Here is a 24,523-nt window from a genome sequence, read left to right as displayed (position 1 = left end):
AACGCTTAGCTTTTGCCTTTTTTTTTTCAGTTTGGTCTGTCATCTTCCTATTTGGTTAACAGAATATATTAAACCAGCAACGCTATTCACTTGACATGAGATCTTACTTGTTTTGGGAGAGTGGCTATCGGTTGTTCTACTGGACTGCTCATGCAATGTTTTAATCAGTACTAAGAAAAAAAAAAAAAACCGTTGCTGTCAAGTCAATTCTGACTCATAGTGACCCTATAGGACAGAGTAGGACTGCACAATAGAGTTTCCAAGGAGCACCTGATGGATTTGAACTGCCAACCCTTTGGTTAGCAGCCATGGCACTTAACCACTACGCCACCAGGGTTTCCTTCATCAGTAATAAGGAAGTCTACATTTTGTTTTCATAAGTATCTAGTTAAGAGCTCGGCTGCTAACCAAAAGGTTGGCAGTTCGAATCCAGCAGCTGTTGCTTGGAAACCCTATAGGGCAGTTCTACTCTGTCCCATAGGGCCACTATGAGTTGGAATTGACTCGATTCCAACAGGTTTGGTTTTGGTTTTTTTTTGTATCTTCCTGTACAGTCAAAACAATACCAAAAGGTAAGGATTTTTAATTTATTTAAACAGACTAAAATTATATTTTCATGTTCAGATATTTCATTCTAAACTAGAGATTCCAATTACCTATACCTTCTATGGTTTTTTTGAGATGAACTTTTTTGTGCAAATTTTTTTTATATATACCCTCTCCACGCTTATTATCTCGTTATCTAACATTTCGCATTGATGACAACAGTAAAAAATCTACTATCTATTTTGCACATTAAAGACGTACGGCTGGCAGTAGCAAATGCTGAAGTGTGAGGCTAGAATAACATTGGCTGTGATGGTTGAGGTTATGTGACAAATTTGGCTGGGCCATGATTCTCAGTGGTCTGGCAGTTATGTAATGATGTAATTTGGCAGTTGCATAATGATGTAGTCATCTTCCTTTTTGTGATCTGTTGTGGTCATCCTCCATTTTCTCATAATCCTGATTTTCACGTAACAACCTGTTCTTTGGAACCTAACCATGTCAGTAAATGAGGAGAGGGTGTAATCATATTTGAAATTTTAAAACCCTGTCAACTAGAAAAACAGATTTCTGTTTCAAAGACTTAGTTCATAAAGCAATTCTGTGGATTCAGAAACTAAGTCAAGCCTTAACATTATTTTAAGTATTTGAACAACAGTTGTTCAGTTTTCAGTTTGAAGATGAGTAAAGCTTTTACGTGATCATTTAACAACTTACTTCAAAATTAAGGTCCCGGATCAAGATGTCTCCATTTGGTGTTGCTAAAGGAACATGATCAAACCTACAGAGAAATTAATAAATACAGAATAGTTTTATAGTAAACAATAAGCAAATGTAAGCTAAAATAAAGTTAGTCAAATGTTTACTAACTTTTGTTAAAAGTCCTAAAGAACTTTTTCAGCACATACTTTATAATGTTATCTGCGTTGATGATTTCTCCAGCACCAAGTACCAAGGGAATGACTTGTGGTCCTTCAGCACCTTAAATGGAAAATAAGTATTAAAGTATCATATTATGCCAGTGAAGACTTAAAATTATGGCCTAAGATATTCATATTTACCCCTTTCCTGTTGTGAGACCATTGTACGTTCATATCTGCCATGATTTAAATCCTTTAGTACTTGCATTAATTCCGTAATCCGAGCAGTAAAACTAAAATTTTAAAAAAAGGAAACCATAATCAAAACTCCAGAGACTATCATATCTTTAATTTCATACAAACCTAATCGAAGTTTCTAAAATTATATTTCAGTTTAAATGAAATAACCTACAGTAAATCTTATAAGCAAAGTATTAATGATAGTATGCCCATGTTTTGCTCATTATGTTTCGGTAGAAGAGTAGGAGTATGGGGATAAAGAAAGCGATTTCACAGAATCCCTACCTAACAGATGCTTCATTTTAGGCATGTCAAGCAGGCTGTTTGCTGCTGGATTTTTCAGGAAGTTTCTAGTGGATACAACTAAAGGACTAGTGCATTGCCTAGACCCAGGAAGTATAGACCCTGAGTCCTGCTGGAGTGATCTATACAGCCATGTATATTTTGGCCTCCCAATCTAAGGAAGGCATTTATTATGTGTATGCCAAATGAATGCTGCTTTTCTACAAACACATGGTCTAAAGAGGGGAGAAGATGAAGAGTTCTTCATATTAGATGGAATTCACTGTGGCAATAGAGAAAATCAAAACTAATGTTAAGAGGTTGGTGAGTGTAAGAATGACATGATGGTGAAAGAGAAGGCAATCTGCATCAAAGAAGAAAAACAGGATTTTCTGTAAATGACAAGCAGAAATCTAAAGAAACAGAAGCACCTAATATGCCATGAGCTGTAAAGACATTAGCAAAGGTAGTAGCAGGTAGGAAGAATGTGAGCATTCTCAACAGAAAGAGATTCCTCATGGTAATTTACCACTTCCTCTATCTTGCCATGAAGATCTTAAATGCCAGGAAGGAATAAAGAAGTAAGAAAAAATATAAAGATGACTCACAGGCCTGGGAGAGATCTTAAGTCATCAAATTTCTTTAGGTAACAGAGCACCTGAAATTTATGGTGCTTTTTACATTACAGTGTTTTTTTTCACACCATATCATACTCTTTACATTAGAGCTTGAAATATTGAAATATTTAATTCTATTGTATGTTCTAAGAACAATTTTACTATCAGACAATATGACCATACTTACAATTGCACCCACAGATGCCATAAGTACCACTGACTTTTCTTTCTTTTCACTAAAATCAACTTCATATTTGTTTATGAAGGTTGCTATGTTGCTAGTATCAAAGCGCTAAGAAAAAAAATTTATAGTGGGGGAAGAAAGTTCAAATGAGAAAATTCTATTCATTAACTTAATTTACTGTGAATTAAGAAAAGACTGTCATGATTTAGCATTTCCTAACTTATGAAATACCAATGTCCATGGAATAAACAGCTTGAGAACAACTAATCTAGTTTAAGGCTCAAAACAGCTGTCTTAGGAAACCATAAAAAGTTCACTGTCAGAGAAAAACCTTTCCTTAATTTTCTATCAAAACCAGTTTCCTGGAGTAGGAAATGGGGCTTCAGTTGCCCCCTTATCTTAACCTCAACTGGGCACCATCATTAAAGACAACGTTTAAAAAACTATTCTCCAGAATTATAATATAATTATAATTAATATAATATATAATAATTATAATTACTCATCTTACCCAGCCAATCTAGTCATCTCACGACCAGCCAAAACTATTCGACCCAGAGCTTGAGACATTCGTAAAAGCATTCTTCCACTTTGGTAGTAATCCTTAAATAGAAAGAAATATTAGTTTTCACTTACATTCTGAGATTAAAAACAGTGTACAAGACTTTCTTTTTTATTTTTAAATTTTCATTTACCAATTATCATTGGAGCCCTGATGGCTCAGTGGTTAAGAGCTTGGCTGTTAACCAAAAGATCGGCAGTTTGAATCCACCAGCTGCTTCTTGGGAACCGTATGGGGCAGTTCTACTCTGTCCTATGCGGTCTCTATGAGTCGGAACTGACTCGATGGCAATGGGTTTGGTTTTTGGTTTGGTTAATTATTATTAATATTATTTTACCTCCAGAAGTTCTGAATGTGTACTCTTGAGATGTCGAGGATGAGACAAATCTAGAAAAGGACGACTGACCACAAGGTAACCCACTACAGTGGCAAGGTCTGAAACAAAAACAGTTAAGACTTAAAACATTAACAATAGCTTACTTTTTTCACAAATCTCAGCCTACTTTCTCTTTTAAAACATACTTACATTTGGCAATTATGCTATCAATGAAGCCCATAGAGAACCGAAACAAAATGAAATTATGTAGGTGCTCCACCTGGCAGAAAGCAAAACCAGAAATATATATATAAAAAATAAATGAATCTACAAGGATTAAACAAACTGTTATTCATTTATTCAACAATTATGTCTTGAGTGCCTACAGATTCTGATTATATTGTGTATCATATTTCATTCAGCACAATGCTGAGCAGATGCAACAAACACTTCATGACTTGATAAAAATCATTTTAATGCAGAGTAGAAATTACATAAAGAATTTTAATAATGTGGTATCCCTTGTATGCAGCAGTACAATGCTACTGTATTCATAATACTGTCAGAGACATAATCCCAAAACTGATCAACAACCAAAGAACGGAGGGATGTCTGAATTGGGTGAAGCATTAACTGTCTGGACTGGCACTCAGTGTACCCGGTCTGTGCTTTCCCTAAGAATTTAATTACACCCAATCTGAACTGAATGCCAATGCTAACAGCGAACAGCCTATGTCTGAAGCTTTAATTTGAGCCTACATTATCTCAAAAATACAAGCCTAAAAATATTTCTTACTCTGGATTTTTAGTGTTCTCAAATTTTCCATCTATCAGATCTGTTCATGGACTCTATCTCAAACCTCATTTGCTTCTCCTGTGCTCCTTCCCACTAAGCTACAGAAACACTGCTCCTCAAACAGGTTCTTGCCTTAAGTTCTCCTCTTGTTACCTCTGCCAGAAATACTTTCTTCCTAGATGTTTACATTTTGTGACCAACTCCTTCATGTCATGTGGTATTTGCTTAAATGTCACCTTCACAAGAAAGACCTTCTTGACCATCCTATACGAAATAGCAGCCCCTATCATCCTCTATCCCTTTATCCTGTTTTATTTTTGGTCACAGAATTCATTACTACCTGAAATTATATAAAATATCCAGTTGTTTACACATTCGCTGTCTCCTCCACTAAAACGTGGACTTCTTGAGTACCAGAGAGCTTGTTCTTACTATTCCCTACATCTAAAACAATATCTGGAACATTTACTCAATGAATACCATGTGCCAGGTGCTGTACTCATGTTGGAGATACAACAATGAATAGAACACACAAAGTCCCTGAGCTCATGGAGCTTACATTCTAATGAAAGAGGGCAGACAAGTACACAGACAAGATAATTATAGATTGAAATGTATGCTTTTACAGAGCCTGATTAACAGGCAGTAACTGGCAGAGGGTATTTCAGATAGACTAATCAGAGAAGGCAAGGCCTCTCTAAGAGGTGTTAACATTTGGGATGAAACCTAAAGAATAAGAATAAGCAAACCATGTGAAGAGCAGGCTAGTAAACAGCATTGTTCTGGAAAATTATCTTAAATGTATTTATCAGTGAGCACTTTAAAAACTAAAAAGTTCAGTCATGTTTATCATCATTAAGGCAAAAATCTAATTCCTGAAATAATTTAAAATAATTTTTTAAATGTTTTTTAATCATCTAAAATCTGTATTTAATTTCACAAACTTCCACTACCATGTAAGCTTCCTGAAGGCAGGATTTTGTCTGTCATTTTTAATCACTCTACACTAGCAACTAGAATAAGCACTGGCATTTAGCTGGCACTCAATTTCTTTTGAATGAGTAATGAATAAAATTACTTGGATTCAAATTTCCTAAGTGGCAAGTAAATAATGAAATACAGCTTTCACAAGAAACAATTTTTATATTCTAAACCAGGGATCAGCAAACAACAGTCCACAGTATAAATCCAGCCTGCTATTTTTGTAAATAAAGTTTTATTAGAACATAGCCATACCCGTTCATTCACATATGTCTATAGCTACTTTCACATGGTGGAGCTGAGTACTTGCAACAGAGATCATATATCTAAGATAGACACTATCTTGTTCTTGACAGAAAAAGTCTGCCAACCTTTGCTCTAAATAGTAAACTTCATTGTATTATTACAAATGCTAAAAGAGCAAATTCTTTCTGTGGGAATCACTAAATTTATAACTAAGTAAGACTTCTAAGCAACCTCTTCAAAAATACACTGAAGATTATTTTAATGATTCTATCTATTTATTATAACTTGATACCTTAATATACCGGTATGATAGTTTTTAATCTCGTATTTTTTGTTATATATACAGTATAAAAATCCTTTATAACTATTTAAAAACAAATATCTTAAAGGTATGTATATCTACATAACATGGTATAGGCTAAAAAAGTCTTTCTATAAATATGTGAGTGTCAAGTATGTTATCTTACCAGTTTTCGGAAGACTGAGTGGATCGTCTGCTTTTCTCTTTTATTGCCACTATAAAAGGCAATTTCTTCACTATTAAAGAAAATAATTCAGCAATTAATTTTAATGTTATGTAAGCCTGAAAAAGTAACTGGAATACAGTACTTGGTGACTGAATGTTTTAAATGGACATTTTACAACTAAGAGTATAACTGTCAGGTCTTAAAACATAAAACTGAAGAATTATTTTTTATGAACGACAAAACACTTATTTCTTCTTGGCTGAAGTCCGATATTACAGATTTTCTATCTGTCTGCACTCCTGAAGAGTCAATGAAATCTTACTCTCTGATTATGGTGGCTGGATTAGTGAGCTGAGTGTACTCTGACTAGAAATCAAACTAGGCACATGGCTGCAAAGTCAATGGTTTTAAACACGTCTTATGCTCACATTGTTTTTTAGGGGAGAAGAGGGAGAAGTGATTCTATTAGTGTAAAATGGGAAAGTACCTAAGAAAATTACACAGCTCCGTCCCTTTAATTTAAAGAGAAATGGGAAGGAAAAGGAAATAATTTTTCTATCTGGTTTAATTAACGCTATATTAACATTTAAGTTTGAGGTATTATACCCAGGTTTACTGTAGTTACTTATAATCTCTGATGTATACTTTAAAAGAAAAATATTTTCTTCAAAGAATTCTACATACACAATTTTTCTCTGTTGAAATAATCATGGCTAACAGAAGAGACTCTCCTAAGTCAAACAAAGTTAATTTAAAAGAGAAAAAACTTGTCAAAGTGTACCTCCCTAGTTAAATGAAAAATTCTACAATAAATAATGAGCTACCATTTCTAAATACCTACTAAGTGCTAGGAACTATGTTAGATACTTTACAAATATTACCTTTAATCCTAGCATCATTGCTGTTGGATAGGAATGTTAGATTTCATGAGGCCAGTCTGCCTGATTTATGGGGGTACTCTCTGTCCCTGTCCCCTGCTCTCCTGAATGGCTGTGGTCTGTATATGAGATTTTGCCCCTAGAATCGGAGCACAGGGATGTGCACCTGACCCGATCATATACTGGACTGCAAACTATGCCATGTGTTGCCTGGCTGGAAGAGATATGCTAGGCTAACTTACAGGAATTTGAAATAAGACACAGGAGGAAGCTGCCATAATATATATGGAGACAGGACTGGGACAGCTGTTACAGACTACAAATTGAAATACAAACCCAGGTAGGAAGGAGAGGATTAAAAAACAGCTAGAAACAGACAGGTAGTGATGCCATGGCATACAGCCTTTGAAAGTTTGACAGAAAAGCAGGCTAACTCCTGACAGCTTCACACTGCCAGCTCCCAGATGCCCTAGATGCACAGTCATTCTTATTTGTGGAACCCCACCATATCTGCACAACAACCTCCCTTTTCTTGAGATGGCTTGAATGGGTCTCTGCTGCTGGTAGCCTCAAGAACCTTGATTAGAAAAAAGGACATTTTACAGATAAAGAAAACGGTTCAGAGTGGTTAAGTAAATTTTCAAAGCTCATACAAGTGAAGGAGCTGAGATTATACCTCAAATCTGACCCTAAAGTCTACAGTCTTTCCACTATATCAGTATGATGTAAACCTTCCCAGCAGTACCTCTTAGAGCAGAAGAAAGTTAAATATTTATACTAGGAGTCTAGATGGCACAGCTGAAACAGCCTTCAAAAACACCCAATATTCCTTAAAGTCTCTTTCTTTCCCTTAAAAGTTTATATGAATTTTATATTCTACTCCAGAATTTTCTACTCTGCATTTTTCATCATAAATACAAGGTACCTCCCACTTCAACTCCTTCAAGTAAAATTGACTTTACATAAGGATACATCATGTTTATCCTGTGTTTCACATTTTCCGTGGTATAATGATACAGACCTTCAGGGTATGAAAACTCCAGTTTAAGATATCGCTTTACACCTATAATTATGTCTCCTACTTTCTTCTTTCTCCTCTGCACATCTAAGCCCACAGAAGAAGATGAGGTGAGGATTCTCCTTCCTCTGAACTGACTCATTTTAGCCCCCATCTAAAACCTGAAGGGACAGAACATCCTAGAATATCAGTGGCTTCCTATCCAACATCCATTCTCTCCCACATTCTTCTTCCTAAGAGAACTCCAATTTTCTTAAATTTATCTATTCTCTTCTGTGCGCTCAAATGCTTTAGGAATGGCATCAGGCCCATCAACAGGTTCTGACTGGTCTAAGCCAATAACGGTAGTCCTACTCACTTTGCTACAGGCAAATGATAATTCTGGCCAATGAGATGTGAGGGAAAGTCAGCAGTGGGGCTTCTAGGAAAGGTTTCTGTGCTCTCCTAAAGAGACACCAGAAGAAAGATGGCCCCTTTTTATCTCTGGGCTTTTTTGGTGGTGAGAGTTTACGAGATCTAGAACTGCTCCTGCCATCTTGTGATCAGAAGAAGAGTTAGTCTGAGGACAGAGTTAACATACAAGGGAAAGAGAAAGGCAGAGCCAAGAGAACATCAAAGAGCAAGAGCCAGAAGTCTGATCATGCTGTGTCTGGAATTGCTTTATCTTAAGAGTGCTTATATGAAGTAGTAAATGTCTTTATTGTTGAAGCCATCTGAGTCAGTTTTCTGTTTCTTGCAGTCAAAAGCATCCTACCTGACACCATCTTTCATTCACTTGGCAAATCACCTCTGTACTCATCCCTCTATTCCTCTGCCCCCTAGAGCCAAACTCCATGTAAAATTGGTACTATTTTAGCAATCCAAGGAAATAAAGCAAGAAGAAACTGTTAAAAGAGTAATTTCCTTGACAACTCTGTAACTATCTATGCAGTAGTCATTTTCTTTATTTAGTGAGTATCAGAACCCTTAAAATGACTTAAGGTTGGAAGTAGATCAATATGACATTTGAGGGTGAGAAACTTTATTGAGCATCTGCTATGTATCAAAAACTGTGCTAGAAGCTTTGTGTGTATATGTATATATATATGTAAGTGAGGCTATGAATAACTTGCTGAAAGTCATATAACACATAAATGAAGAAGGTAGATTTTTGAAACTATCCTGGCTAGATTCAAAGCCCACAGTCTTTTTTTCTATTTTAGCTCTTTTAACTATCTGGAAAATAGGTACAGACACATGCAATGAGACTGAATTACTGAGTATTCCAAACATAGTTTCAAAATAAAAACACTCCGTGGATAAATTGAGACATTTTCTTCAAAGCAAATTGTAAGTAAATTTAAACTGTATTTTGACTATGTTCAAAATAAAATTGAAAGAAATTAAAAATATAGAAGATATGAAGAGGTGAATCAAACAGAAAAAGGATTAGAAATGCAGAGGATTACTACTTTATAAAACTATTATCTTTGGTAATATATATTTTCAAAAAAGGCAAGCACATACACACACTAAACACACATACTGTTACAGAAACAACAGATTTACTAGACTTTTTGGAGTCAATTTATATGACATCAATTTCCATAAAAATGAATTTTTAGCAAAGCTTTAATAACACATTTTTCCTTACCTGTTTGTAATGAGTCGAGAATTAACATATCTATATTCTCCTTCATACTTTTGCTCAGTTATTGTCATCTTACCAATGGGTCTTCTAAGTCGAGTTAGGAATAGCCCAGAGACAACCAAGTAGGCCATCATGCTTGCTGGGCCCTATTATTATTGGGAGAGAAAGATATACAAAGTTCAAGTATATAATAATAAATTCACAAGATGCAAACATGTACAATTTCTAATAATTAACTAATAACTTTGGGAGAAATTGCTCCTCTGATCAATTTTTTTTCCTTGATTGTTTCTTTTCTGAAAAAATATACACTGGGCCTCTATACTTTTACTACTCATCTATCCCTTCTCAAACCACTGCAGCCCACACCTCGGCTCTACTGAATTTGCTCATCTAAAAACTCCTCATCATAGTTCTTATCCTAACTTTTCTCTGGCATCTAACACTCTTCCATTCCAAGAAAAAGTCTGTTCCAAGATTTGACAATAGCCCTCAGACCTCTTTTTCACCTTTTCTTTCAACGTCCCTGAGGTTCCTTCCTTACGTTTCTTCTTATCCAATATTTATCTCCAGTCCCATCATCCTTATGAACTTAACAAATTATTTCCATCTAAGAACTATACATCTTTATCCGACGACTCTGTAGATGCCTTAAGCTCAATTCTCTAAACAAGCTCTATCTGGCCTTCCCGTCTCGTACATCTTGATTCTTTCTTCTGTACCTTCGAACTTCATAAGTGACATCACCACCCACTGACCACACCAAAAGAGAAGCTACAAGCTTACCTTTCCAAGCTCAATGCAGGCCTTTCCCTCATTCCTATATTAGGAATATTATCTGCCATATAGAACTGCTTCCTGAACGTGCCATTCAGTGAGGTTATTCTTCTGTCTGGCAAGCCTACCTTATCTAATGGACACTTGTTTATCCTCTCCAAAGCAGCTCAAATACCACCTCCAATTCTTCTGGGCACTCAATACTTTATTCAAGCTTTTACTATTGAACTTACAATACTTCATTATAATTGTCTGACTATCTACCTCTTTTACCACTATTCATCTTTTTACTCCTACTATCTAGCAAAATATGTGTGGCATATAATGTGTTTGAGATTTTTAAAAAATTAAGTATGACTGAATTCAATGCATTTCACCAACTACTGCAAGTACGTGCCAAAGAGATAACTAAAACATGGTCTCTACCTTCAAGATACACAGAGTCTGACAATGCAAATATATGCAGACATTATGGAAATGTAGTAAGTACCGTAAACATATTACAGCACAGAGACAAGAGAGATTAGGCTTACTCACTTTATTACAGTAAAAAGACCCTACAAGAATGATTAAACCTGGATCACAGGATAGCAAAGGGCTAGGAAGATAGACAAAAAAATTCAAATAAAAAACTGCTTTCACCAGTGTTTCAGACAGCAACAAAAACCACTATATAAATTATTAATCAACTCAAAAATGTATACACATACACATATATGCATAAAACAACTATACTATTACATGGTTGTGTTATAAACATACAACAATATTACATATTAAGTTACCAAAAACTGAACTTCAATGAAAACGCCGAGAAAATTTAAAGGTCATTCTTACCATTACAAATATCAGAGAAATAGGGTGACAGGCTCATGGGACAGCCAACCATTTATAATATTATGAAGTATTCTTGAAACTCTTACAGCATTCTAAAGGTATTCCTGATACTTTAACATTCTTATTAAAATGGCTGTCTCCAAATCTCTTTTTAGATATTACTTTGCAATAAGTACACCTATGTTTAATGTTGAGGCGGCCTGGTGGTGCAGTGGTTAAAGCGCTCAGCTGCTAACCAAAGGTCAGTGGTTCGAACTCACTAGCCACTCTGCAGGAGACAGATGTGGCAGTCTGCTTCTGTAAAGATTACAGCCTTGGAAACCTTATGAGGGCAGTTCTACTGTGTCCTATAGTGTCGCTATGAGTCAGAATCAACTCGACAGCAGTGCAATTTTTAGTATGTTCAATGTTTAAGCACTTCTGGTTACTTAACACTACAACATTTTCCAAGTATCTGACTTGAGGAAAATTAAAAAGCCAAATTGGAATACACTCACTCCTCACTTATTGACACGGTCAGGTTTCAAAGACCAGGTCATTATGCAAAAATCAGCCTTATGCGAAAACAGGATGACTACATCAGATCACAAAATGGACAATAACTATATCACTACATGACTGCCAAATTACTTCATTACATAACTGCCAAACCACTGAGAATAATGGCCCAGGCAAGCTGACATATACCCTTAACCATCACAGCCAGCCTTACTCTCACCTCACACCTCCATGTTCATTACTGCCAGATGTACACCACTAATATGCAAAACAGTCAGATAGATTTTTTACTATTGTCATAAATGCAAAATGTCAGATAACAAGAGAGCTGATAGATGAGTAGTAATACTTTTTTTAAATCTCTAATACAGTATTACTATTTTATAACCAGTCAGACTTTGTTGGTATACCCTGTAAAAACATATTCTTTGAGATACACAAAAATTCTTATAGACCAAGCTATTCACAACACAGTATTACAGTAATTTAAAAGATAAAATAAAAGTAAACTCACCTGAGCTCCGATTGCACTTGTTAATTTGAAGATATACAAAACTATGTCTAAAAATGGCTGTAAAATAAATATTAGAACACACAGAATTAAAACTAAAGAAATAGAGTGCCTAAATTGATAGCTAATATGTTAAATGCAAAATGTTATTCAATATTTAACACACAATTGTCAACATGCAGAGTTCCCACTGCATATAAAGTATTAGAACCATATTTAGATCAATGAATACATAAAAGACAGTGCTTGTTCTCAAGAAACTTGAGGGGGAAAATGCAAAACAGAAGTTCAATTCTCATGGAATCTCGGCTTTCTGGAGCTATGGAGGCTAGATGAACCCCAAAAACTATTGTCCTGAGATGATCTTTAAATCTTAAACCTTAAACCAAAAATATCCCCTAAAGGTCTTAAAACAGAACAAAAGGTTAACTAAGTAAGGAATGTCTGCCTTGAGCATTGTGCTCTTTTAAGATCTATCTACTGTACATGGGATCAAACTGGCCAACAGAAACTTGAAAGACAGGAAAGTTGGGAGCAGTGAGTTTATGTTAATTGCAGAGGAACAATCCAGAAAAGGGTGAAAATGGCTGCACAACTCGAAGAATATAATCAATGTCACTAAATTGTACATGTTGAACTGGTGTATGCTCTGCTGTGTATATTCTCAACAATGATTATTTTTTTTTTTTTAAAAAAAAGTAACTTAAAATGGAGACAGCTTCAACAATGTCTACTGAGTATCAAGTGGGAAAAACATTTATCATTTTTCGTGAACTAAGATAGCTCTACTGTGATAATAACCATTACTAAGCTAGCAATTTCTCAGTATGGTATAAAGGCCCTGAAGAAAATAACCTGAGTTGTACCCTCAAATCTGCCACCAGCAGATTGTATGTATCATCACCTGTAAAATGAGAGGCTCTTCCTGCTCTAATACTGTTTGATTCCATTACTTTATGATAACATCCATGTACTGAAATAATTGAGTGCATCTGAATCTAATCTTCTGATAAAAAACTTAAGATTCTAGACCTAAAATAATACACTAATGTACTGCTCCTCACATATGGAGACAACTGCATTGATGGAATATCAGTTGCACATATTTTGAAGTGTTTTTCAAGAAACTCAAATTGTGTTTATTCACTTTATGTCTATAGCCAAGTCCCCACTCTGACTAATATATGCATCATTATTAGGATAGATGGCTTGGGTTATTGACTGGCTTGCACAAAGATGGAACCTTTTTTTTTTTTGCTTTATCAATCATCAATAAGCTAGATATACAATTCAAGTATATTTAAAAGTTACTGACAAAAATAATGACTCATAATTTAAGTCAGAGTTCAAACAACTAGAAACAGTAAGCACACTGTGGTACACAACCACCACTACGGTTAATTGATAATATTCTTCTCTATTGCAGACGTGACAAGCTTTGAGCTATATACTTACTCAAGTGTCAAGCTGTAAAGAATACATAACAATGTCTACAGAATTACATGAAAATTTTTATATACAAACGCTTCTCTACCCCTCAACATAGAACAAACTTAAAAATGTGGTAATGAGAACAGAAAAGAAAGCTAAATTACTGAATTATTTGCAACTGTCAGAGTTACTTTAGTTTGGGATCAGTTAGCAAAGGTTTCTGGAGAGCTAAACAAAGAACAGTTTGGCATGAAGTGAAAGGATATCTTGGCAGTGTGTGTGCAAGAGGGAAGCTCTGTGGATACCTATCACTTTTCTAAGAATTGCCCATTTCCCTCCATCTACATGGCTGAAGTTGAAGCATTCCTGTTCTTACAATGGGATCTAGCCCATGTATACAGTTTTTTGTCCCAAGACTGGTATCTGGTTCAACTGTGGCCAAAGGTAAAGATACTACAATTGGTCCAAACTGAGACAAGCTCCCACCTGAGGCCAAAGGCAGTCATGTAGTTTGGGTGGGAAGTGGGGCATCTCGGATGAGGACAGGAGGAAATGCTGGGTAGATGATCTTATAGGTGCCCACCACATGCTCTAGTCAATGCAGGAGGTAAAAGCAAGGAAGATGGCTTAATAAGAAGACTATAGCAAAAGCTGTAAGGATGTTAGATAAGATGAGCAAGACGTGTAAGAACTGAGAAAATAAGCAGGAAGAAAGAAAACTGGTTAAGACCCACTGTCAGAATCAAGAGCTTTTGCAATATTCAAAAAAGAAAGAAAGAAAGCCAATAATTAGAAAACTTCTGAAATAAACTAGTATCTTGTGAAAATTTTCTGACAATTAGAATTAGAGCTACAAAGGCAGAGAAATGGGCAGGTAGAAAGTCCTTATTTGTGCCTATTCCAAAGAAAGGTGATCCAACAGAACACAGAAATAATCAAACAATACCATCAATATCACACACAAATAAAATTTTGCTGAAGACCATTCAAAAGCAGTTACAGCAGTACATCGACAGGGAACTGCCAGAAATTCAACCCAGATTCAGAGGAGGATGCGGAACAAGGGACATCACTATTGATGTCAGATGGATCTTGGCTGAAAGCAGAAAATACCAGACAGATATTTATCTGCATTTTATTAACTATGCAAAGACATCTGACTGTGTGAATTATAACAAATTATAGACAACACTGCAAAGAACGGGAATTCCAGAACACTTAATTGTGCTCATGCAGAACCTGCACACAGACAGACCAAGAGGCAGTTGTTCGAACACAACAAGGGGATATTGCGTGGTTTAAAATCAAGAAAGGTGTGTATCAGGGTTGTATCCTTTCACCATACTTATTCCATCTGTATGCTGAGCAAACACTCTCAGAAGCTCGATTATATGAAGAAGAACGTGGTATCAGGATTGGAGGAATACTCATTATCAATCTGCAATATGCAGATGACACAACCTTGCTTGCTGAAAGTAAAGAGGACTTAAAGCACTTACTAATGAAGATCAAACACTACAGCCTTTAGCATGGATTATATCTCAACATAAAGAAGACAAAAATCTTCACTACTGGACCAATAAGCAACATCATGATAAACAGAAAAAATACTGAAGTTGTCAAGGATTTCATTGTACTTAGATCTACAGTCAACATCCATGGAAGCAGCAGTCAAGAAATCAAACGATGTATTGTATTGGGCAAAATGCTGCAAAAGACCTCTCTGAAGTGTTCAAAAGCAAAGATGTCACACTGAGGACTACAGTGTGCCTGATCCAAGCCATGGTATTTTCAATCACCTCATACACATGTGGAAACCCTGGTGGCGTAGTAGTTAAGCGCTATGGCTGCTAACCAAAAGGTCGGCAGTTCAAATCAACCAGGCGCTCCTTGGAAACTCTGTGGGGCAGTCCAACTCTGTCCGATAGGGACGCTATGAGTCAGAACTGACTCGACAGCAACGAGTTTTGTTTTGTTTTTTATATGCATGTGAAAGCTGGACAATGAATAAGGAAGACTGGAGAAGAACTGATGCATCTGAATTATGGTGTTGCTGAAGAATACTGAATATACATGGACTGCCAGAAGAATGAACAAATCTGTCTTGGAAGAAGTACAGACAGAATGCTCCTTAGAAGCAAGGACAGCAAGACTTTATCTCACGTACTCTGGACGTGTTATGAGGAGGGACCAGTCCCTGGAGAAGGACATCATGCTTGGTAAAGCAGAGAGTCAGCGAAAAAGAGAAAGAGCCTCAATGAGATGCAGTGACAGTGGCTGCAACAACAGGCTCAGACATAGCAAGGACTGTGAGGACTGGCAGGACTGGGCAGTGTTTTGTTCTGTTGTACACTGGATCGCTATGAGTCAGAACAGACTTGATGTCACCTAATAACAACAGGAAGTCCTAGCCTAGTGTTACACATGTGGAATTTTGAAACAAATTAACAGTCAATAAGACATTAGATTATCAGTTTTTGGTCAAAGCACCTCACAAATACATACAAAAATATAATAGTTACAACTATTATAACAACTCTAATTTTCTTATAAAAACATTAAATATTTATTTGCTGCTGTTCTGCTAAATCAATTCTATGTAAATCTGCTTAGATTCAAAATTCAACAAGTTCATAAACATTGTTTAAAAACACAGAAACTTACCTTACTAAGATTTGAATACAGATCAACTACACTGTTACAAAACTTTTCTACATCTTGTGTAAGCAGCTGGTCTGGATTAGCTATCCTGTTGTCCAGATTTCCCATTTTATAATATGTGAAAGCTCTAAAACAGCAATAAGAAATGATATTTAAAACAAAACAAAACATTATACCTTGATGTAAATTCACAGAAACAGAAAAGTCTGGAGCCAAAAGAGGCCTTAAAAATTGTCCTTACCCATGGCCTCGGGGAACATCTAGCTCAACTGGCATAACACAGTTTATAAAGGCAATGTTCTACATTCTACCTTGGTGAGTAGCGTCTGGGGTCTTAAAAGCCTGTGAGCAGCTGTCTAAGATACTCCACTGGTCTCACCCCTTCGGGAGCAAGGGAGAATGAAGAGAACAGGATACAAGGAAAAGATTAGTCCAAAGGACTAATGGACCACAGCTACCAAGGCCTCCACCAGACTGAGTTCAGTAGCTAGATGGTGCCCGGCTACCACCACTGACTGCTCTGACCGGGATCACAACAGAGGGTTCTGGACAGAGCTGGAGAAGGATGTAGAACAAAATTCTAACACACACAAAAAAAGACCAGATTTACTGGCCTGAAAGAGACTGGAGAAACCCCGCGAGTATGGCCCCCAGACACCGTTTTAGCTCAGTGGCGAAGTCACTTCCGAGCTTCACCATTCAGCTGGGGATTGGACAGCCTCATAAAACAAAATGGGACTAATGAGGCACAGCAGTCCAGGGACAAGGACTAGAAGGCAGAAGGGGACAGGAAACACAAGGTGATAGGGAACCCAAGGTTGAATAAGGACAGTGCTGACATGTTGGGGAGTTGTTAACCATTGTCACAGGGCAACGTGCACTAACTGTTTAATGAGAAACTATTTCGTTCTGTAAACCTTCATCTAAAGTGAGAATAGCAGCACAACTGGAAGAACATAATCGATGTCACTGACCTGTGCGTGCAGAAATTTTGGCAATGGTGTATCTTTGATTATGTGTATTTTCACCAAAAAAAAAAGGTCGAGAAGGGAGAGGGTTGACATGTTGTGGGGTTGTTAACCAATGTCATAAAACCATATGCGTACTGACTGTTTAATGAGAAACTATTTGTTCTCTAAACCTTCACCCGAAGTACAATAATAAAAAAAAAATTGTCCTTACTTATTTTAGAGATAAGGAAGCAAGTCCAGAGAAGAATGACTTGCTAGTTAATGTAAGAGCCAAGAGCAGATTCTAAATAGCTGAGAGATATTTCTCTATATGCTTCTGTCTCTAAGAGCAGTTTTGCTGAAAAGCATATTGAAAATGTCTATATCAGTTTGCTCTGTAAACCTTCATCTAAAGTATAATAAAAAATTTTAAAAAAACTTTTAGGCTATTAAAAAAAAAAAGAAAATGTCTATATCTCAATATCATAAACACCACTGTTCAATTTAAATATTTTTTAATACAAAAATATTTTATCACTTACTGGAGATATTCCTCATAGAGGTATTTAGTGAGTCTTACTCGGAAGCACAGTTTGAGCTCATTTAACCCAAACTTCAAGAAGTTATTAACCAGAGAGATCTAAAAGAAACAAACAGATGTTACTGGTCTTGCTTCACATCTACTTATTAAATTTATTTTTCTATCATTTGCTGTGTCCAAAATCCTATTTTTATAGTTGATAATCCAATTGATATAATTCAGTTCTGTTCTACTTAGAATTTACAAAGATACAAAGAGAATATGGTAAACCAAATGCAACAAGATTAATGACCCTATGTTAAACTTTACTTGGAACTTAATTTTAGAACATGTTAATACCATATGAGAAGCACCTTGCCTTTTTGGTTGGGGGTGGGGGGGCGAACAAACAAGCCATAGCTATTACCTTTCCATCAATGTAAAGACTTTCTTTTAAGAGTCCTGACATGTATGTTTATATCTTGTTTCCTGATGTCAATATTGCAACCCTAGACAGTGGAATTCTATACCCGCTATATTTGCATGTTTTAAAAAAAAAAACTAAGTTTTACACCCATGAATGTTATTTTGCAAATTATTTCTAAAGCCATCTTTAGTACTCTTATCCATCATTTTATTAAAATTAATCCTTCCACAGTTCTGAACTTATGTTTGCATATGAATTTTCTCTAGTTGTCTTTGCAAAATACAAATGATCCATAACCCAAATGATACAAGAGTGTTTCCAGATGGCCCTATTAGCTGACTTCTCATAGCATTAACAATGCATAGTTGTATTCCTTTCTGACATAAATTAATAACTTATTTAGTATTCCTTATTGGTGTACTTTTTACTTCACAACTTTTTTTTGCAATTATAAGGGATTCTCCTTCCTCCTTTTTAGAAAAATTTAAAGGTTGGCAAGCCACACAAAATTTTCATATCCAGAAAAGAACTACTTCTCCAGAGGACTAACTTCTACTTAAAAAAAAAAATGAACCCTCATGAGTTTCCTCGTGAATGATAATAACTTCCACCCCAGTTGCCCCAACTGGAAACTGATAGGTAACCATGACTCCATGACTCCTTCTCAGCCCCTAACCAGTCATCAAGTCCTGCTTTTAACTCAGTAGTTTTATAACCTGTCTACTTCTTTCCATCTCAAATCACAATTTTAGTTTAGTCTACTACCATCATCAGGATTATTGTAACAAACTTTCTACAGGGTTTACAGCCCATTCTCACAATTCAGCCAGACTGAGCTCTTTAAGACACTCATCGGACTATGACATTCTGCTGTTTAAAATCCTTACATGGTTCTTACAGCTCCAGCAATATAAGCCCTAATTCCTTTTTGTTATTGTTGTTAGTTGCCACTGAATCTGCTCTTAATTCCTTAATGCAACATAAAAGCTTCTTCCTAGTAAGGCATTTGCTTATTGCTACAGCTTCATCTCTAGGTTGATATGTGAATCTCCAGTTCTTAGCCTCCGGACCTCTGTTTCTGCTGCACTCAGCTAGATTGCCCTTATCTTCCGTTCTTTTCTGGCTATCACTCTTGCCCTTATCTTCAGCGCTTATTTGGGTGGCAGGCTTCTTGTACAAAGGAGTCACGGTGCTGCAAAGGCTAAGTGTTTGGCTGCTAATCGAAAGGTTGGTGGTTTGAACCCACCCAGCAGACCTGGGGTAGTTCTACTCAGTCACATGGGTTCTCTATGAGTCAAAACTAACTTGAGGCACCTAAAAACAATAACTTCTTATACAAAGATCTCAGCTCAGACTTGACCTTCTCTGGAAAAGTCTTTCATAATCCCTCCAGCACTGGCTGAATGCCTCTTGTATGTGCTCCATAAAATTTGTCCCAATGATCTGAGGGCAACTGCTGACTTGTATGTGTTCCCCAGTACAACATAAGATTCTTTAGGGCAGGGCCTGTCTTCACCAATGTCCTTAGTACCTACTAGTGTGGTATCTGGCATAAAGTAGGTGCTAAATAAAAACCCAATTAATAAATATTGTTAAGTGTACAGGCATCACTCAATGCAACATATGGTCTGCAAACTGCTGTTCTTGTTAGCTGCCTTCAAGTAGGCCCCTGACTAAATGATGACCCCCCCCCCAGCCCCCCACCCGTGCACAATGGGTTTGGACTTTTGTGATTCATAAGATTTTCACTGGCTGATTTTTCTGAAGTAGATCGCCAGGCCTTTCTTCCAAGGCATCTCTGGGTGGGCTAGAGCTTCCAACCTGCAGTTAACCGTTTGCACCACCTAAGAACTCCAACAAAAACCACAGTGGTGTCTAATTCTATATGGCAATACTTTTTCCTTATCTTAGCCAAAACATCTAACTTTGCCAAGTACAGTAACAGAATTCCATCAAACAAAAAAATTATGTTTAACAAACGCGTTCACTTAGCCTAATCCACAGATTTTAGAATTGGAAAAGACTAATTCAAATGTGGGCACCATGACCCAGAGTTGGCAAGTATCTTGCCCAAAGGCACAGCTATGTAACACAAAGCTGAAACTTGAGGCAAGATCTTCAGAAATTAAGCTCATGGTTCTCTGCACTACACCAGCATTTTAAAGTCATATTAACAGGTGGGACACAGGGCTTACCAATCTTAACAGTGGCTTCCTATTGCAATGGTTCACGTTTGAGTATTGGGGTATGCATGTATCCTTAGAAATAACACTTTTTCTTGGTTGAGGAACATCATACCACGTTGTCAATGATTAAACAGTGTTTAAAATATGATGTGTTTTTCTATTGTTACATCAGAGGATTTTTTTGAGTCAGCTCTACAATAGTACAATGACTAAATAAGCAATGGAGAACAGGGAAGAGGGGAGCTTTGAAATTCTGTAATCTAACTGGCCATGTGAAATCCAACCTTGTTTACTATAAGGTCAATAACTGCTACCCTACCCTTTATAAATGTTCACAGTCATTTCCACTAGGGAAAGGAATATGCTGGAAGCTACTGCCAGGGTATACTCTCCACCAGGTAGTGAGTGTCCCCCACCACTTTCTAATTGTGGTTCCCTCAACCAATGCCTTATAACATCTTTCTCCCTACTTCATTTCATCTTTGTTTTTAGGTGATCATTAAGCTTTTAGAACATAAAGACTGAATCTCCTCTGAAAATGAAAAGGCTGAGGATTTCTGGTACTGAGAATATTACCCACCCTTACCTGACCAGAAAAAGTTAATACATTACCTTCTTAACTCTACCCTAAGGCATTACCACTACCATGTGCTAATATTTACTAAGAAATAAATATCAGGGAAATATTGATATTTGTCTTTAAAACTGTCCCACCACCACCACACACACATACACAAACACGGGAATATCTCTTTATCTTCTCTTGAATAAGAATACAGAATGAAAGCAACTTCATTCTATATACTCAGAAATCTAGCCAAAACCTTCAGGTCTTTGACCCTACACACTTAGGATGCATTAGTTTTTTGTTATTTTTAAATAAACACTTATTTTCCTCATTACGAAATACATGATTTTTAAAGAAAAATCTCGAGTCATGGAATTCTACCTTAAACACAATTAATATGATCATTTAATTTTTGAAAGTGATTCTTCCCCAATTGTACAATTTTTTTGTGCCCTCCCTCGTAGGTTTTATAGATATTCTATTTTCTACCACAGAGAGACAGCTGAATACAATTTCTGTCTCTCTTGTAGCAGTCTGCTGTTTCATTTCTACAATCTCTTAAAGATTCAACTCCGGTTTGCTAGTCTTCGGCCGAATCTCAATCTATAACTGACATCTATGTTGCTTATTTTTCATTTTAAAAGATCTAAAAATAATGTATCCCCTTCCTCAAGATACATTAGACTGAAATTTCTGAAATATTTTCAATTTAATTTGATTTTACAATCAAGGTTCTCTTTTTCACCCACAAAATTTAGTTCCAATTCCAACTTGAACTACATATACTGGTTCAAGATACTGTAATAGTCTCCGGTCAAAAGCAATGGTTCTTAACCAGGATGATTTTGTGCCCCCTTGGGGACATCTGGCAACCTCTGGAGACATTTTTGGTAGTCACAACTGGATGGGGGCGAGGTACTACTGGCATCTAGCGGGTAGAGGCCAGAGGTGCCGCTAAACACCCTACAAGGCACAGGACAAGCTTCCACAACAAACAATTACCCAAACCAAAATGTCAATAGTGCCAGGAGTGAGAAATTCTGGAAAAGGTTGGAAAAAAAAAACCCTACATATGTATACTATAAATGAAAATGAACCAAAACATACTTTCTGCTAATTTTCTATCTGGTATAAGGGTTTACACTGAAAAATTCAGCTATAAATTACAAAACTAACCTTAAAACAGGAACTTCGTATCATAAATCTTTAAAGAATTTAGTAAGTAAAAATTCTTAAAAGATTTTAATAAGCTGAAACTTTTCCCTATGTAAGTAAGATTTTTAAAGAATTACACTTACGAGAGGCATGGCAGCGATGAAGTTGAATAAGTATCTCTTGAAATCTTTTCTGCTACGACCAATAATACCACTGCAAACCACCACATGCAATGCATTAGTTGCAGAAGAAACAAAACATAACACTAACACAACTTTGGTAAACCTATAAAATTATTCTTGGGAATTTTTATTGAATCAAAAGAATCAGTAGGAAACAAAAGAAGCTAAAAATAAAAATATTTTCTTATAAAAACATGTTTGCAACTTTTGCAATTTTATCATTTTAAACAGCTTGCTACAAAATTAGGAATAAAAATGATAACTAGTTCTTTACTTAGTAAAAACGGCTACTGAAAAAAAAGGCTTAAGCTGCTTTATGGATTGAATTGTGTCCCCCCAAAATGTGTTGTCAGCATCTCCTCGTTGGTTGGTGGTTTGAACCCCTAGCTGCTCCACAAGAGAAAGACATGGCAGTCGGCTTCTGTAAAGATTTACAGTGTTACAGCATTGGAAACCCTACGGGGCAGTTGTACTCTGTCCTATAGGGTCACTATGAGTCGGAATCGACTCAATGGCAATGGGTTTGGTGTTTTTTATACCTGTGGCTGTAATCCCATTTAGGAATGGGTTTTCTTTGCTGTGTTGCACAAGGCAGTATTAGTGTACAGTGTGTCTTAAATAAATCTCTTGAGATATAAAAGAGCAGATGGGGAAAGATACATGCCACGCCACATGAGATCTCCTAGGAACCAACAAACAGAAGCTGAAAAGAGACAAGGAACTTCCCCCAGAGCCAACAGAGAGAGAAAGCCTTTCCCTACAGCCAGTGCCCTGAATTCGGACTTCTAGCCTCCTAAACTGTGAGAAAATAAATTTGTTTGTTAAAGCCACCCACTCATGGTATTTCTATCATAGCAGCACTAGACAACTAACACGGCTGCCATAAAAGGGTTATAGATGGCCAAAAAACAATGAACAACTTTATAGACCCAGGAATGTGTTACTATGGATAAAAACAAACAAATATAGCATTTGTTTGTGTTTAAACATTTTAATGTCCTGATTTTCATCTGTGTGAATTAAAGTCAAGGAGATAAGACTAATGAGAGGTCAGTAAACTTTCTGTAAAGGGTCTAGAATGAATATTTTAGGCTTTGTGGGACATAAGGGTCTATGCTGCCACTACTCAATGCTGTCATTGAAGAGCAAAAGCAAACGAGCATAGCTGTGTTCCAGTAAAATATTACAAAAGCAGGCAGCAGTGGAATTTGGCCTGTGGACCGTAGTTTGCAGACCCTGGGACTAAATGTTGGATTGGGAAATAGAAAAGTAGGGCTCCTTGGAGTCTCAGAATTTTGTAGAGGTTTCTGGTCCTTTAACACCTTACAACTAGACCAGCTCCTCTTTTATCTGTTTTTTTTTTTTAAATGTTTTACATATTTAACTGTTTTTAAAATATACATTAAGAATTTATTTAAAGTAAGGGCTCCATTACTTTAAAATAAAGTTTGAAAACCATTATGTCTGTCATGTAAGTAAAGGATCTTTGAGTCCCATGTCTATGATGCACTAAAAAGAAATAGTTTATTCAATCACAGAACTCTGTTTTTCAAATAACATTTATTAATATTCTTACATGTAAATAAAATATTTTGAGAAACCCTGGACTAAATGATTTAAACCTACCTCCCCCTAAAAAATGACTGGTATATGACAGAGAAAAAAATTGCTTTGTATTAGGGAGTAGGTAAATAAATCAAATAATGTTAACTGGTCTTCTAGAGAAAAAAAAGCTTCCTGGTCAAATAAATTTGGGAAACCCTGGGTTACCAGATGTCTTTACCAAAGAAGTTCTCAAGGTTTTTAATGTATAAAATGTGCATTATAACCCTCTGAGAGAGTTTCTAGCATGTAATATTTCTTCCAGCTAGTATTCCACAAGACATACTTCAGGAAATTTTGCTTTAGATTAAAGGAAAAATTATAGTCCAATTTTTATATAACTCATAAAAAGTAAAAATGTGTTAAAAAAAAAAAAAAAGTTGAACTAGAAAGAAGTTAAAATAGAACCACAAAATTTTTTTTTATTTATAAGCAAAAAGAGTATTAGAGACACAAAGCAATTAAGACAGTACAAAAAGTTTAGAGGTTTAGTTAAAATTGTTTGAACCAAACTTTACAAAAAACCAAAGTGCTTCAGTGCTGCTCAAGTTATACAAGTTATACAAGATTATAAAACTGTGGTAGAGCACATGCC

General features: G+C 36.1%; 1 protein-coding gene across 4 annotated transcripts in view; it reads right to left on the bottom strand.

Annotated features, from left to right (window-relative positions):
• ABCD3 (ATP binding cassette subfamily D member 3) overlaps positions 1–24,523 on the bottom strand; it is a 98,549-nt gene that overhangs the window by 21,640 nt on the left and 52,386 nt on the right. For 3 of the 4 annotated variants that reach the window (XM_004378761.2, XM_004378762.2, XM_023733463.1), the window contains 12 exons: positions 22,288–22,357; positions 17,831–17,928; positions 16,342–16,465; positions 12,250–12,306; positions 9,627–9,769; positions 6,098–6,167; positions 3,818–3,887; positions 3,629–3,726; positions 3,241–3,332; positions 1,608–1,699; positions 1,455–1,527; positions 1,264–1,327 (listed from right to left, as the gene is read on the bottom strand). In XM_004378761.2, the coding sequence (XP_004378818.1) occupies positions 1,264–1,327; positions 1,455–1,527; positions 1,608–1,699; positions 3,241–3,332; positions 3,629–3,726; positions 3,818–3,887; positions 6,098–6,167; positions 9,627–9,769; positions 12,250–12,306; positions 16,342–16,465; positions 17,831–17,928; positions 22,288–22,357 (1,051 nt within the window). Of the gene's footprint in view, positions 1–1,263; positions 1,328–1,454; positions 1,528–1,607; positions 1,700–2,732; positions 2,838–3,240; positions 3,333–3,628; positions 3,727–3,817; positions 3,888–6,097; positions 6,168–9,626; positions 9,770–12,249; positions 12,307–16,341; positions 16,466–17,830; positions 17,929–22,287; positions 22,358–24,523 lie in introns of those variants that run through there. The other variant, XR_002824482.1, reaches the window with a different exon arrangement.

Source organism: Trichechus manatus, unplaced genomic scaffold (genome assembly GCF_000243295.1).
Source record: "Trichechus manatus latirostris isolate Lorelei unplaced genomic scaffold, TriManLat1.0 scaffold00058, whole genome shotgun sequence".
Lineage (NCBI taxonomy): Eukaryota > Metazoa > Chordata > Mammalia > Sirenia > Trichechidae > Trichechus > Trichechus manatus.
The sequence above is the reverse complement of the archived record's forward strand: the minus strand, read 5'-3'. Positions and strand labels throughout refer to the sequence as shown.